The sequence below is a fragment of the Antechinus flavipes genome, chromosome 4 (genome assembly GCF_016432865.1).
Source record: "Antechinus flavipes isolate AdamAnt ecotype Samford, QLD, Australia chromosome 4, AdamAnt_v2, whole genome shotgun sequence".
NCBI classification, from domain to species: Eukaryota; Metazoa; Chordata; class Mammalia; order Dasyuromorphia; family Dasyuridae; genus Antechinus; species Antechinus flavipes.
Genome location: NC_067401.1, coordinates 137497899 through 137515543, shown reverse-complemented (window position 1 = coordinate 137515543; position 17645 = coordinate 137497899). Strand labels below are relative to the sequence as shown.

General features: G+C 38.0%; 1 protein-coding gene across 2 annotated transcripts; it reads left to right on the top strand.

Annotated features, from left to right (window-relative positions):
• Positions 1–9410: 9410 nt before the first annotated feature.
• On the top strand, positions 9411–17544 carry SNF8 (SNF8 subunit of ESCRT-II). Of its 2 annotated transcripts, none has more exons than XM_051994747.1 (8): positions 9411–9549; positions 9765–9815; positions 11131–11269; positions 11853–11957; positions 13145–13217; positions 14138–14279; positions 15109–15183; positions 17313–17544. In XM_051994747.1, the coding sequence occupies exons 1-8, from the start codon at positions 9496–9498 to the stop codon at positions 17448–17450; spliced, it is 777 nt and encodes a 258-aa protein (XP_051850707.1). In that variant the 5' UTR covers positions 9411–9495; the 3' UTR covers positions 17451–17544. The 2 variants fall into 2 exon arrangements, with proteins under 2 accessions (XP_051850707.1, XP_051850708.1); XM_051994748.1 differs by having other exon boundaries at positions 9450–9629.
• Positions 17545–17645: the final 101 nt, after the last annotated feature.

Genomic DNA, 17645 nt, shown 5'->3' with positions numbered 1-17645 from the left:
CATATACATAAACTGTGTATATGTACATATGCATATATACTACACCAAAACTTCTGAGGTTCTCTCTGTATGTATATATATATATACTTAACATATGTATGTATACACACATATATGTACATACATATATAGAGAGATAGATAAACAAGTGGCATAATGGATACTATTCCTGGAATCAGGAAGACCTGAGTTCAAATCCACCCTCAGACACAAACTAGCTGTATGACCAAGGGCATATTACTTAATCTCTAGTTTCCTCAGCTTTAAAATGAAAATAGTAATAACATTTACTTCCCTGGGTGATTGTACAGATAAATGAGATAATATTTATAAAATGTTTTACAAACCTTAAAGCACTATTTAAATGCTAGCTATTATTATTATATGATGTATTATATTTGTATAGATACAAATAACTATGCACATTTACATAACAAAAGACTATATAAATACATATCCAACTACATATCTTGTTATCTCAAATTCAACACATCCAAAACAAAACTCATGATTTTTACCCCCAAACTCTCCCTTTCTCTAAACTCTCCCTAATTCCACTGAGCATATGATAGCTCTCACCATACCTCAGGTTCATCACTGAAATTATCTTTCATTTTTTCCACTTTTTTTCTCCCAATATTTAATTATTTCTCAAATCCTAGTTTTCTCTCATATATACAATTTTTTGGATTCACCTAATGGACACCACTCCAGTTCATTCTAATTACCTCCAATCTGCATTATCATAATAGATTCCTGTTTGATTTCCCTTTTTCCAGTCTCTCCCCTCTCACCAATCAACCAACTAATCAACAAACCTTTAATAAGCTATGACTATGTCTTTGCCCAATATTAGATGCTGAGATTAAAAATAGAAAGAATGAAATATCTCTACTTTCAATGAGTTTTCATTCTATCTAGGAAGAAAAGTACATATATATGTACATGCAGATAAAATATAGAGAATAAATACAAGGTCATTTAATGCAAGCTAGTTAGAGAGGGAGAGCATTAGCATTTGGGGGAATGACAAAAGGCTTTATATGTTATGGACTCAAGAGACAGCTAGTCTTAGCAACTAAGAATCAAGCTATGTAGAGGAACAGATCCTAGGAACTCAGTTAAGCAGCTTGGCTAGTGAGAGATACTAAACCTAAAGGAAGCTTTGTGAGTACAACATAAGGAGACAAAGTCTTTTGAGATCCTGCTATATCTAGTGATATGAGTTGCATTTACCTTCAGTATTACCCCTAGCATTTTATTTTGCATGCATACCTCATTATCATTTTACTTTAAATTTGAGCTCATACTTCCCATAGACACATATGTATTTGTGACAGAGTATGCACTATTAAAGAGGAGGATGTTTTATAGCTACTATTCTTATTATGCCATCTTAGTAATTAATCTTGCCAAGAGTTAACTGTATCTAATAGCTGACTGTTAATGAAAAGAACATATATTGGGAAGGGGTGGAGATTATGAACTATATTAGTAGTTCAGGCCCAGGCTCTATATATCACTTTTCTCCCCCTAATCATCTGATGAATTTAGTATGTATTTTATAGCTATTGATGTTAGTGCCTCATCTTCCTCCTGAATTGTAAGGTCTAGGAGGATAGGGACCATGTCTTGTTTAAACTTCCTTGCTCTCCCAAGGCTTAGCACAGCAGTGTCCAAACAGGAAGTACCTAATGTTGTATAAGAAGGATTCAGTGCCTTCTGAAAGAGGATATGTGTGTCAGTCTGAATGGGTCTATGTGTGTCTGTGGGGCAATCAGTTTGTGTTTGACTGAAAGGTTCTCCATATGAATGTTTATGTAAGGGGACCATTGTCTATCTTATAGTAATAGTGTGTAAGGGAGTCAATGTGTCTATATAAGCAGGTCAAAGTGTGTGTATGTTTTAGATAGGTTTAGTGTGTGCATATAAGGTTATCAATCTATATATACATATATATCGCTATGTATATGTCTGCCTGAGATAGTCTATATATGTTTCTCTCAGGTGTTTACTATGTATTGGCTTATATTTAATGTCATCAGTATATTTGTACTTGAGGTAGTAAGTATAGGTATAATTGTGTGTGTATGTGTATGTGTCTATAGAGAGGTGGGAACATTGCATATCTGTAGGAAGGGCTCTAATATGCATGTATAATCTATATGTGAAGGTTTTGTATATTCAGGTATGTCATATAATGGGTAAGACTGTGGGGGGGGGAGGGGCTCTGTGAGGCTCATTATGTTTAATTTGTGCCTTAGGATGTAAATATATATATAGGATAAGTATATGTCTATATAAAAGGAATCAATAAATTTGTGTCCCAGAGAATTATTATGTTTTTACAGGAGATTCCAGTGAAAGAACCAGTTTATAGCATCTACTCAAGAGGTCACTGTGTTTATTAGTCTACATGATAGCAGTATGTTTTGTTATATTGTATGTCTGGAGGGAGCAGTATGTTTGCCTGCCTATACCTACTAATTAATTCAAACAATAATTCTTATTCATGTAGACAAAAATGAACACAATAAATCCTTTGGACAAGCTAACATACAATCATTTAAAATCATCACACTGATCCCCTTTAGTTATATACACATACTTACATATATGTATATATGTACTTACTAATTATATCCAAAAATAAGACATTGAATCTGTCATCTGAACAAACACATCTTAGATAGATATAAATAAATTACATATGAATGAGTGGAATGAAGTAAAAAGTATTTATTAAGCATTTACTATATGCAAAAAAAAATTGTGTTAAAGGCTAACCAAATGTCACCAAATGGGAAGTAAGCTCTAGAATCCTTCAAATAGCATCATTTCACCACCACTATGTGGCCTACTTTCGGTCCATTCCTTTTCCCCAACTACTACCAAGAGCAATTGCCAACTGCAAGCAAGCCATACTAGCTGCAGCAATCATTTGCTATGAGAAAGAGAGGAGATATTATGTACTAGGAAGACTTCCCAGGATCCTATACATAATAGCCCCAGGAGTAGATCGCCCCCAAAGCCACATCCAATCTAGCTCCACGATCATCTCCTAGGAAAACAATACTTATGGAGAATCAATTTGCAAGGCATGCCTCAGGTCTTTCCCAGTTGGGCTGACTGACATGCAGTCATGAACACATGCTGCTCTGATACACTATGAGTGCTAAATAAATGTTCGATATATCTATGTATTCTTTCCTGTTCTTAGGGGAAGTATGGAAGACAGCTATGATCTTATGAGTTTCAAAAATGTTAAAGAGTCAACAGGGGTCCAGGAACTGGATTCTATACCAGAGTTTGCCAGCAGCTGAGCCCAGTGAGGCACCAACACATTCCTGAGGATTAACCTGCTTGACCCAGCACAGCAGTGAACCCATGGTGTACTCAAGACACTGAATCATGAAGGCAATGGATTGACCCTCTCCATTGACTATGTCACTTTTGGAATCGAACTTTTGAGGTTCCATTTTACACCCATCAGATTAGCAAAGTTGACAAGAAAAATGACAAATGTTAGAGGGGCCTGGGGATAATGGGCACAGCAATGTATTTTTAGTGATGCTGTAAATTGATACAGATATTCTGAAAAACAATTTGGAATTTTATTTTAAAAGTTACTAAACTCCATATATCCATTGACCTAGTGATAATATTGGCAACTCTGTAGCCCAAAGAGTTCAAAGAAAGAGGAGAAAGACTCATGGATGAGTGTGTGTGTGTGTGTGTGTGAATATATGGGTGTATCTGATTTTTGTGATAGTGAAGAATTGGAAGTGAAAGTGATCCCCAAAAGTTGGAGGATGGCTAAAGAAATTATGGTATAGGAATACATGAAATACTCTTTGACATAAGAAATGATTAAAAGGGATGATTTTAGAGAAAACTGAGAAGACTTGTAGAAACTGATGCAGAGTAAAGTGAGCAGTAACAGGAGAACAGTTTATAGAATTACAACACTGTAAAAAACAAACAACTTTGAAAGATTTAAGAACTTTGATCAGTGCAATGAACAATCATTCCACAGGCACAATAATGAATCATGCCACCTAACTACTTACAGAATATTTTAGAACAAGATATACATATTTTTAAATATGACCACATGCGGATTTGTTTTGTTTTGAGTCTGCCTATTTAAAAAAATATATTTTCCACTTGACAAGTTAAGTAGCATAGAAACAGAAAATTGTTAATGTTTTAAATTTTTTTAATTTAAAAAATGATTTAATTTAGTGTGACAAATGCTTTGTAGCAATCAATTTGAGTCTGAGCTTACTCTCCCCAATCACAGAAGTTGTAGAGAGGAAGATATACTTTAGTAATAGGAGAAATACTTTTAAATTTTGGTTCTTGCAATATCTTTTCATTAAAAATCTCTTTGTAAAAAATTGATTTTAATTGGTTATATTGATAGGAGAGTCCCAGTCACTAGGTAGATCAATGGTTATGGGGAGATACCAACTGGCAAAACTCACATATTGAGGAGAAAAACTAGTAGAGACAACATAGTAAATTGGGAGCATAAGCTAATAAAATTGTGAAGATTATTACCTCTCCAAGTTATTCCTGAAACCTGAAAAGGCAAAGATGTAGCTGAGAATCTGATTCATCAGTGCAAGTGGGAGATGAAATAAAGACCTCCAAAATATATCGATCTTAATATATGTAAACTCTTTTTTTTTTCAGATGAAGAAATTAAACCCACCTATGGACATGAAAAAAAAAAATGCTCCAAATCACTATCAGAGAAATGCAAATCAAAACAACTCCAAGATACACTCCTATGTGTATATACTCTAAGGGATTTGATGTATATGTGTGGGTATGTTTTTCTGAAGGTACTGGTATACATATTTTTTGGTGGATCAGTAAGTAAAACAGGGAGTATGTTTGACAGTATTCAATGAAAGATCATATTTGTGACAAAAGTCAGAGTATTGTCAGTGTTTCTAGGTCTGTCCAGAGAAGTTGGATGGAAAGTCAGTATGTCTGTCTAATGTGTTCAGAATGTGTCTCAGGTGGTTACTATGTATGTGTTTACATATGTGTGTGTGTTTCTCTTCTCCTCGACTTCTACTTCATCTTTTAAAATTAGATATCACCCAATATTCTCTCATTGGCCCTTTTTTAAAAATCTCCATATTACACGGCCCTCTTCAACAATGAGATGAAACAAATCAGCTCTAATAGAACAGTAATGAATTGAATCAGCTACACCCAGTGAAAGAACTCAGGGAAATGAGTGTGAACCATACATAGACTTCCCAATCCCTCTATTTTTGTCCACCTGCATTTTTGATTTCCTTCACAGATTAATTGTACACTATTTCAAAGTCTGATTCTTTTTGTACAGCAAAATAACTGTATGGACATGTATACATATAGTGTATTTAACATATACTTTAACATATTTAACATGTATTGGTCTACCTGCCATCTGGGGGAAGGATGAGGGGAAGGAGGGAAAAAATTGGAACAAAAGGTTTTGCAACTGTCAATGCTGAAAAATTACCCATGCATATATCTTGTAAATAGAAAGCTATAATAAAAAAAATAAAAAATCTCCATATTCTCTCCTTTAATCATATCAAACACTCCATAGATGACACTCTATAGATGACTCTATCAGTATCTGTCCAGTCTTCTCACTCATCATCATCATCATCATCATCATCATCATCATCATCATCTCCATTCCTTTATTTCCAGTTGTTTACCAGACCCTTACACCTGGAGTCCTACCCAAACCTCAAACTCAACATGTCCAAAGTTAAACTTATTTTCATCCACAAGCCTCTTCCTTACTCTACCTTCTTGATTTTTGTGGATGGCACCATGGTATTCAGTATTGTCACCCAATGTTGAATTAGAATTATCTTTGATTTTCTTCCTTAATCCCCCTCCAATTTATTAAACATCTCTGGCTCAAAAGTTTTGTTCTAGGTACAAGGATACAAAGTCAAAAAAAGGTAAAGAGGTTTTGCCATTAAGGAGGATACTATATTTAAAAGATAAATTTATACAAGAAACTAAGTGACTTGCCCAGGATTACACAGTCTAAGGCCAGGTTTGAACTCTGGAAGAGGCATCTTCCTAAATGCAGGTCTAGTACTCTATTCAATGTAACACAGAGTTTTGAAGTATATATCTGAGAAACTCTAAAGCAAAGAAGTGTTTGGGCATCATAGATGTGAGCACTGAAGAAAGCATACTGCTCAGGTTAAATTTTAGAATGAAATAAAGTACTTGCAAGACATGGAAAATTAACAAAACTTTGAACATAGCATGTGTATACAAGGATGTAGTAACACTCAGCTTGTATAAATCAAGGCTTCCTAATTTTTTTCCTCTTCCACCCCTTTTAACCCAAGATATTTTTGCATGAACCTGGCTATATAGGTATTTAGAATAGGCATACAAATCAAACATTTATTGATAATATATCATAATTTTACAACTCCCACATTCAATTATGAGACCCCACATTTTAAGATGCTGTGATATAGATAATGCCTTCCTGGAAACACATCTACTCAGCAGGGCAGAGTGTGATGACCTGAATAATCTTTAGACAGTTTTGTCACTATTTTGTGAAAATTAATCCCTGTTGCATTTTTGTTGTAAGAGAAAGGGGAAATCCTAGAAGATGTTGGTTCTATCACAAATACTATAAGAAAATTGTATATTTTCTTTTTCTCAAACAAGATATTCTATCTTATTCTGCTTCTGAAAATCTGATTTCTTAAAATCCCACCTTCTACAAGAAGCCTTTCCCAATCCACTTTAATTCCAGTGTCTTCTCTCTATTGATTATTTCTTATTTAGATCAGGCAGTCTCTCTACATTATATCCACCAAAACTTAGGACTGCGTCTAGCATATAGTAGATACTTAATAAATGTTTATTTATTGAGCAATTGTATTATAGCTGATAAAAATGTGATCTCTGATTGCTCAAACTAAGGTTGAGATAGGTCACTAATCATAAGAAACAAATTTGAAGCATTAGAAGCCATAGAAGATGAGAAGTCAGAGATCAGAAAAATGAGAAGACACAATAGTGACCTGAAAAAAGAAACAAACCAGAAAAGTGTCAGATGATAAGATAGCTGCTTCATGCTGAGTCCATTGAGGAGAATGACTAAAGGTTTGTAGGCTCTGCAGATACTGAAAGAAAGCCCATTGCAATAGTAGAACTCTGGTGCCAAGTGAAGAGCTGGCTGAGCTTGCTGCTCTTTAGCCCCATCTAGAGCTCAAGAAATTACTGAGGGCAGAAAAGCCCTGCAGATACTCTGGGAGCTGATTGGTGGAAAACAAAATCCTTTTTTCACGTGAAAAGCAAGATGGGCTAATTGCTCTCTAACATCATCTACAGACTAGAGAGGGAAAATCTCTGAGAGGCTTGACTGGTGTCCTCTATTATCCTCCACTATTTGAAAAACAGATATTCTTCAAAGTCCCAGCGAACATGGCTGAGGAAGTGTTCGTTTCTCTGGCTTAAAGGAGTGCTTATTGCTAAAATATATTCAGCATATAGCCAAGAAAGAAAACCTAAAACATAGTTTTGGCCTTAGGGCTATCATTTCAGTGAAAGAGTGTATAATGTTGCTGCATTGTTAATAAGAGTTTAGCACTCTTTGGTGGCCAAGAAGAGCAGAAAAGTGGTTTTATCTAGCAGAAAATCAGAAATTTAGATCAGATAGAAAGGCTGAGAAGAGAAGCAGGGAACACAAGATACAGAATGCCTTGCAAGCCTTTGATTCAGTTATAATTTCAGGCACATGTACCTTATAGCTAGTTTTTTGTAAGAGCTTGTCCACTTTCCCCTACAAACACTGTGCCTATTAGTGAGCAGTCTATACTTTTTATAATCCAATCTTCAAGTTACTCCTCAAAAAAGTGGCAAAACTTAAAGTTTAGAAACTATTTTAATTCAACCTTGGATAATTACAAGCTATGTAACCTGTGAAAATTACTTAATGATTGCTTGCCTCAGCTTCTTCATTTGTAAAAATGGGGATAATAATAGTACCTTCCTTGTTGTGAAGATCAAGTGATTTCCCCAGGGTCACACAGCTAGCTAGTGTTAAGTGTCTGAGATCACATTTTAACTCATGACTTCAGGGCTGGTGCTCTATCTATTGCACCAATTAGCTGCCCCTAAATTTTAAAATTCTATTTAAACTTGTTACTATACTTTTTCCTATTACAGAGTTTCTTGGATCAGAAGCTGAGATTATACTTCAGTAGGCTAACTCCTCAGCCTGGTATTCAAGGTCGTTTACAATTTGGTTCAAACCTCTTTTCATAATATTGCCTGTCAAAGTCTTTCAACCAAACCTTAATTATGTTGTCTGTTACCTGAAAAGGGCCTTCTTCTAATTCTGCATTTTGCCAAGACTTTCACCATACTTGGATTGAACTCCCCCATCTGGGGCACCTCTTCTGTGAATCCTTCCCAGACACTTTCACCCATCCAACCCAGATGGGAAAGCCTTCTCTCCCTTCTCAGATTTCTCATAACCTCTTACCAAGGCCTTTCTTCTTGCCTCCTCCCTTGTAACATAATTGCCACCAGATAGTACTTATCTTTTCTTGCATTCCATAGTAAGCTCCTTGAGAGTAGTTTTGTTTCTTTGTGTCCTTTTTACCCATCCCTCCCCCCCCCCCCCCCCAGGCGCGTCCGATACTTTTAGGGGTTTTCTTGACAAAGATACTGGAATAATTGACCATTTCTTTCTCCAGTTTTATTTTACGAATGAGGAAACTGAGGCAAACAAAGTTAAGCGACTTGCCCAGGGTGACAGCTGGTGAGTATTTGGAGTGGCATTTAAACTCAGATCTTCCTGACTCCAGACCAGGCGCTCTATTTACTGCTTCATCTAACTAACCTACTCCTCCACCCTACCCCACTCCCCACCCCCCACTCCCCACCCCATCCTCCACCCTCGCTCCGTATCCTTAAGATCTTGCAAAAAATAAGTCTTTAATTTATGAGAGAGAATCTAGGTTCTAATTCTGGTTCTGTCATTTATATACTTCCTGGCCTTAGACACGAATCTTTTCACTTCTGTGGACCTCAGGCTTGTCTGTTAAATAAGGAGGCGGGACCAGGTGACGTCTACGGTCCCTTCCAACTCTGACAATCCACGACCTCCATGTTGTTGAATGAATGAATGATAAATGAATGAATGAATAAGTCAACGAACACACAAGTGAATCAATGAAAAGATAAAATAACATGTGGGAGCTCATTGTGTGCATAGAAAGAGGATAAGGCCAGGGCCCGAGGGGTTGAGGCGAAGGGCAGACTCGTCACGCGCAACGAAACGGGCGAGGATGCTCAAAGTCGCCAGGTGCCGGAAGTTGCGCGCCCTCACTTCCGGCGCGGGGAAATGACGCACTGAGCCGGTACTTCCTGGTCGAGCAACCCGCGGCAGAGCCCCTGAGCTGTGACGGCCTGGGGGCCGGCGGGCGTGCAGGGATGCACCGCCGCGGGGTGGGCGCCGGCGCCATCGCCAAGAAGAAGTTGGCTGAGGTGACTCCCCCAAATCTGGAAACTGAGCTCCCAGAGCCAGGCACCCTTACTCCCCTGCCAGACTGGATCCCTCATCCCCGGTACCGGCGATCCCTAAATCAGGCCTCTGCCCCCTCACATTTTGGGTTTCCGGTGCCGGTTACCCCAAGCTGGGAGGAGAACCCGAACCCCAACCTCTCCACCCCAAGGCTCATGCTAATATTATTCCCCTGCAGGCCAAATATAAGGAACGTGGCACTGTCTTGGCCGAGGATCAGCTGGCCCAGGTGAGCTGGTTGGGATCGTGAGATCTCAGAATTGGAAGCTGGAAGGGCCTTGGAAATCGTTTAGTCCAAGGTCTTCTTTTTGCGGATAAGAACCTTAATATAAGTTCTCTGACTGTGAAGCAGGAGCTCTTTCTGCTCCAGCAGGAGAGGACCCTGGTTTACTTCCTTAAGTTATGTGCTGAGTACTTGGAAAGTTCCAGCATCCGAGCTTTTATTTTCATCTAACCCACTTTCCAAAAGGGGACTCCCAGGACAGCTAGGTGGCTCAATGGATAGAGAATGGGCCCTGCAATCAGAAGGACCCGAGTTTAAATCTCTCCTCTGACACTGTGTGACCCTTAGCAAGTCACTAAATCCCTAATACTTCCTCCTCAAGGTGGGGAGGGGGAGGGAAAGGAAGGAGGAGGAGGAGGAGGAAGAAAGGAATTCTCTTAATGTTAGTGCTTGTCCTGGAGCCCAATCTTTAAAGTGGGAGAGACAGGCAGTGATAGAATATCCTACCTCAGTTTCATTATCATTATTCATTATCTCATTATGAGGATGTTGAAGGGGAAAGAAAGGAGAAAACCTGAGGAAAGGGAAAATTTTCAAATTTCCTAATATGATAGAATATTATTGGGATGATAAAACATCCATTCACACATACAACACAGAGGGACCCACAAAAGTATCATGAACCTTGCTGGCCAGAGATACTGTAACATATATATGAAACAAAAGGCTTATCTAACCAATTTCATGAGGTATCATTTATATATGAATTTAAGGGTTGCAAAATTCTTAACATGTTACTCTTTGCTGCTATGAAATTCTGACTCTTATAAAAAGAGATGACAGGTGTAATTTAAAATTTCTAAACATCATACTTAAGAAAGGATCACACTAATTTACTTTGGGGGAGGTCATCTAAGAGAAACAAAACTATTGATTTCTGCTGGCAGGATAAAAGGTACAGGAAAAGAAATATGTACAATACAAAACAATATGTATTAGCCTTAGAAAGCAGCCAAATATCCTTACTCCTTAGCTTTTGCCTAAATTTAGTGCTCCCCCTGACTTAACTGATAGTGGAAACTCCATATATCTAAAATATTTTTTACTAATTGAATCTCATTTCTTGAAAAAGACAGAAGTTAATTTCTTCTTATAGTGGGTTAGATAAGAGTAAAGAAAAGGGAGAGGTAAGAAGAACAGAATATGGATACTTCTAGATATTTTGCGCCTACCCTATCCCTCTAGGCCAAAAGTCCAATGCTGGTACGTGCCTGTTGCTTAACTGGGCTGCCCTTTACATTCATATGTGTCCCTTCCACAGATGTCAAAGCAGCTGGACATGTTCAAGACAAACTTGGAAGAATTTGCCAGTAAACACAAGCAAGAAATCCGGAAGAATCCTCAGTTCCGGTTACAGTTCCAGGATATGTGTGCCACAATTGGGGTTGATCCCTTGGCCTGTAAGGCATTACCCCTACTTGTCCCACTACACCTTAGAATTTCGAGAGAGAAGGATATCAGTTAGGGGTCATTATTAATTAAGTAACTCCTGTGGAGAGAACCAAAGAGCTCTTCAACAATGGGGAAGAGATAGCTCCTGGCTTGAAGAAACTGTCAGTTTAGTAAGGAAAAAATAAAATTATGTAGACTAAGTGGATGGTTTCTCATTAATATTTATTTATTTATATTTATGGATTATCAGATTTTTAAATATCTCTTCATTATTCTTTCTCAGGATTTTCTAGGTCATTTTATCAGTCTGTATGCTCACAGAAGGCAAACTCATTTTTACATGTGTCTTAATTATTTAGAAAAAGGAAGAGACATCTATGTTTATGTAGTACATTCCAAACCAAGTAGAAATGGTTTTTTAAATTATGCCATTATGTTTATCTAGTAGTTGGCCCACCATATAATTGTTGAAGAGATATTGAATAAAGGAATGAGCAAGAGTTTTAGAAAGGGTTTTTATAGGAGGGGAATTTTGAGAAAAGGGTTGTGGAGTAATAGAATAACCTTGACTTTTCTGCTTCCTTTCTTTAGCTGGAAAAGGATTTTGGTCTGAGATGCTGGGTGTTGGAGACTTTTATTATGAGCTGGGTGTTCAGATCATTGAGGTGTGCCTGGCACTAAAGCATCGTAATGGAGGTGAGGACTTCCAGTGGGAAGAGGAGGTAGCTGAACTATAAGCACTTAAGACTTTGCCTCTCAGGTTCATCTTATCTATGTCCCTGCTGATGAGTTGTTTGTTTGTTTGTTTTTTTCTGGTATATACATAAATATCTATATAGTACACATTTTCACACACACACACACACACACACACATATATAAATAATTCTGCCAAATTGATGGGCATCTACTAATTTTCCAATTCTTTGCTACTACTTCATGAGTTCCTAAAGAAACTCTTTTGAAGGTTTAGTCAATCCATTTAACTGAATCCATGGCAAGTCTCCACATCTAAGGCTCCACATCTTTTGCTCTTTGTAGCATTTCTACAGTCTGAATTCTAGTTGAGAGGAAGATGCCTAGGACATAGGTCAGGTTTGGTCCATGATATGTGTATAACATTTAAAAGGTCACTTAATCTTTCTGGGCAAACTTCCCGATTGATTGTAAAAGGACTGCTGGTCCTACCCCTGTTCTCCCTGCCATGCTGGGTTAGCTGTCAGGCTGTTGGCCATGTGACAAAATAGTCCTGTCAAAAACTGTTTAGGGGACAGGAGCTTCTAAAAAGTCTCCAGTTGTTTACCAATTTATTGACTTGTTGGATTAATCATGCATAAGTTACTTAGGATAGGAGCTTGGATTTGAACCTGGGATTCTATTGGTTTAGGAAACTTCTTGGTGAAAAAATACCTCTACCTGTGCAGGTTAGCACCTTCTTCACAAATTATAGTCTTAGGAATACTTCCTAAAATGTTAAGAGATTTAGTTACTTGCACAGGATCAAGTAGTTAGTATATGACAAAGTCAGTACTTAAACTCAGCTCTTCTGACTTGAAGGCCAGCTCCTGATTCACTTAGTTGAGAGCCAAAATCCCTATGTCTATTAGCTATAAACAGGTATGATCTTTGTGACAGTAAAAATAATTTGAACTTTTTAGAGGAAACTTTAGTTTTTCTCAAATTTTGAGAAATTTGGCTCTGTTGGCTCTAATGGTTTCCATGATCTATGGATGGTTATCTGGTGGAGGGGAAGAGGGCAAAAGGAATTCAGCAACTTAGGGGATACTTTTAAGCCCAAGTTCAGGAATTGAGATGACTCCTGTAAATGGCTGCTGCTCATATAGGGATTCTCTCCATCTGATTGTACTGTCCCATCCCCTTAGGTCTGATCACTCTGGAGGAACTACACCAGCAGGTGTTGAAGGGAAGGGGCAAGTTTGCTCAGGATGTCAGCCAGTAGGTATTTTCTTCCATTCCTTTGGGGATGAGGTAGAATTTTTTAGAGATCAGATACAATCACCTTGGGTGCTGCAGGTCCTATCTCAACTAGAAGTTGAAGAATAGCTTGGCTAACTCTTGGGTGACTTCATCATATCCACATAATTTCTGGCAAAGGAGACCAGGATAGATATAGAGATAAAGTAGTATATCATGGGATGTAAACTGACTTAATTGACTGAGACAAGCATTTTTAACTTTTTTTGTGTTTTCCCTTCATTATTTTGATGAAAACTATGGACTCCTGAGAATATTGTTTTTAAATTCATAAAATACATAGAATTACAAATATAACCAATTATATTAAAATAGTTAACAAAATATTTTTAAAACTACAAGTCTATGGTCCCCAGTTTAAGACTCCTTTGACTTAAGGTATTCTACCTTTATTTGGGGGAGGATGAAGTTGGTTGTTTATTATAGTGATAGATGGGAGGTTCCCGAGAAGGCAGCTCCAAGTTTGAGGGAATGGAACATAGATATTCAGAAAAGAAGGAAACAAAGGATTGCTAGCCATACTTATTATTCAAACCTACTGCTAATCGAATAGAAATGGAGAATGTGAATGGATGAGGCCCAGGCAGCTCTTATTAATAACATAGCTGTAGGTGTGGAGTAAGCACACCAACAAACCCCAACCTCCCTTCTGTGACTTGGCAAAGATGCTTTCTTTCTAGGATGAGGGAAGGAGTGGAGATAGAAGTTTGGATTCTTCAATGAGTGGGGTCACATGATCAACACCTCCAGTCCTGGAATATCTTAAGCCATTTGGGATTCCTTCCTTCATGCTTTCACCCTTGCAAACCCTACAATTAAAGGGGTAGGGATGACTGGTCTTGTCATTCAAGTGCTTTTGGTCATTTTTCCCCTCACTTTAGAGATGACCTCATCCGAGCCATCAAGAAACTGAAGGCTTTGGGAACTGGCTTCAGTATCATTCCTGTGGGAGGCACTTACCTGGTCCAGTCGGTTCCAGCTGAACTCAACATGGATCATACTGTAGTGCTGCAGCTGGCAGAGGTACCCTGGCCCTTTCCCCCAGCTCCTATAGGGTTACAGGTAAAAGAAGACAGCCCCAAATACCTCAGTTCCCTCATTTCTTGTATCTCTTTTTTCCCCACTCACAGAATTTATTAATCAAAAGTCAGTTACTCAAGTTAATAAGTACATGAGGATAGGGTCTGGACCTGGTCCCTTCTCTGATTGAGATTTCCTCCACAGCTCCTTCTCTGCAACTTCTGGCCTAAAGCATGGAAAGTTGTGACTTGACTAAGCTCACAAAGCCTATGGTATTAGGGAAAGGAATTAGACCTAGGTTTTGCTTCAAGAAAGAAGGCCATTAATATTTAATATGATTATAATCTATATCAGATTGATTGCTGCCTGGGAGAGGAGTAATAGAAAAAAAACGGAATTCAAAATCTTAGAAAAGTAAATCTCATAAACTAATAAGAAGCAAGGCCACTAAACCAAACCACCCTCAGGAACATCTCAGAAAACACTACCTTTGCCATCAAGATCTGGTGCTTGTTATGGTATGATGCTGGATCTCAATGTTCTTATCTATAAAATGAGGGGATTGGATTCAGTAGCTCCCAGAACAAAACTGACTGATATTTTACCCACCATCCTACTTTTACCCTTACTGAAATTTGACCTTTTCAATTCCAGAAAGGACTCAACACACACTGTGCCCCTTGAGCTGTATTTAGTTATCACTTTCTCTACCTCCAGCCTAATCCCAGCTCCCTGTTCCTGGGATAGAGTGAGGAAAACATTATGCCAAGCGAGGAGGTCGGGGGAAGGCAGACAGTCCCTGCTAATTGGTCCATGTTCTTCCTCCCTCTAGAAAAATGGTTATGTGACAGTCAGTGAAATCAAAGCAAGTCTCAAATGGGAGACAGAGAGAGCTCGGCAAGTGCTGGTAAGTATGTTTAGAATAATTAGGAGAGATGAGGAGTACTTGTGTTATGCAGAGAACTCCTTTTAGTTCATTTGGGGGAGAGAGACAACAATAGGATCCTGAGCTTTGTATATTGTTCATTGGCCACTCTTTCTTAATTCATTCTGTCTTCATTAGTCATGATTAATAACTAATACTTTTCTAAGGCAGGGGTTTTAATTTGTTGCCTAATGAATTTTTTACAAAATATTTTGGTGACATTCAGTAGAATTGCTTTTTTAAATACACATATACATGTGTATTTGCATTTTAAAAACATTTTTAAGAAAGGATCTGTATACTTTACCAGACTACCAAAGAGAACCATGACATAAAAAAGGTTAAGAATTGTTTCTCCAAAGAAATAAATTGGAATTACACCTTCCCTGGGTTAGGGTTATGTTGAAACATGCAGTATCTACAGGAAGGCAAGTTGCTACTAGGAGACCTCTCCTAGTCCTTGGTAATTGTTAGATTACAAAAATTGTGTGTGTGGGTGCTGTGTGTGTACATGCCAAGATTTTGTGTGTGTGCTATATATATGTACATGCATGTGCATAAATATACTGGACACTGTCTTAAGGGTGAAGGAAATTAACAGTATATATCATTATATCATAGGTATTAGGTTTATATGCATAATGAAGTTTTATATCAATATTCTGGGTTTTAGTCTCTACCACTAATTAATTGGCTGGTTTTTGACAAGCCATTAACTATAATCCTTGTGGCCCAGAAAAATCATCTATAAAATAAGGATGATAAAAGTACCAGAAGGCAGAAGACTGGATCAAATGATCTCAAGGTCCAACTCCAGGATTTATGATCCTGCCCTCTTTCCTTCACCCTATAAGCATTTATATATTTTAAAAAACTTTTTCAGAGCACTTTCTGCATATCTTTTAATATAGTAGAAAGAGCACCGGTTTTAAAATGAAAGACTTCAGGTTCAAATCCTGCTTCTGCTACTTCTTATATAGCTAAGCAAGTCATTTCACCAAGGATTTAATTTCCCTACCTATAACTTAGATAACGCAATAATATTTATCCCATCTACTTCCACTCAGGAAAGCTCATTGTAAACTATTATAAACCTCCAAGTAATACAAATATCAATGGCTCTACTATTCTCATTCCCAACATTACTGGGAAGATAACAATAGATTATTTCCAATTTTGCTGATAAAATTAACCACTTGCTCTGTAACTCAGGTAATTTACATTATCCCATCACTTCAGGTTCCTTCCAATATTTCCTCATAAGACCAGTCCTCATTTCCCTCCTATACCCAGGCAAAAAGATGCAATTTTTCTCCATACTTTGTTTAAAAAACAAACCGAAACAGGTAATTCCATATTATTCAAGAAGTAGGTGGAAGGTACAGATAAATGTGGTGATTGTTTAGGATGAAAATCTCACTAAGACAGAAACAAATTTCAGGATCCAGTTTGGCTGTGGCTCCTTACTGCATTACCTTTGGAGATTCTGCTCCAACTCACTTCCCTAAAAATCAAAGTCATTGCCAAGAATCTCAGATGTCATTTAGTTCAACTGCACCTGACCAATATTCCCCCCCTGGAATATCCTTGGACAGGTGGTCACCAGCCACCATCTGGAGGTCTCCAGTAATGAGGAACCCACTACAATTGAAATGCACGCTCATTCTACTTTGAACAAATCTAATTGTTCAGAAGTTTTTTCATTAAATAGAATGACATTTGCTCTGTGCAACTTCCATTTAGTACTTCTAGTCTTTGGGACCAAGCAGGATATCTAATTTTCTTCTATGTCTGCTCTCCAAATTCTTGAAGATAGTAGTATTCCCTCACTGTTTCCCAACTGATCCTTGTATTGCAGTCTAATGTCATTCTCATTCCATCCCCAATTATCTTCCTTTAGAGAGGATCTAATTGTTCAATACCCTTCATAAAGTCTGCTACCTATTAAAGAAACACTATATTCTGCATTCTGACCAAGATCTGTTTGCCTGCTCGCCCTCTCCCCCCACCCTCCCACCCCAATTGTGTTTCTTAGGATAGTCTCTGGCTATGTCCTAGAATCTCTAAAATCTTATCTTTTCCATACAAATTCTTGTCCATTCTTTCCCTAGGAGCACCTACTGAAAGAAGGGTTGGCCTGGCTAGATCTGCAGGCTCCAGGGGAGGCACACTACTGGCTGCCAGCACTCTTCACAGACCTCTACTCCCAGGAAATCACAGCTGAGGAAGCCAGAGAGGCCCTCCCCTGACTCTAGGGGAAGTAGAACTGTGGGAAAAGTAAAGGAAGGTGGGTCAAGAGCTATCAAGGGAGTCTGAATAATAAACATTTTTTTTATAAGAAAATGGTTCCAAGTTGCCTCTCTTCCTCAAGGATTTTTAAATATTTAAGGTTTTCTATTCATGGAGGAACTCAATTCTCATAACTATTACCATCCCCTGGCATT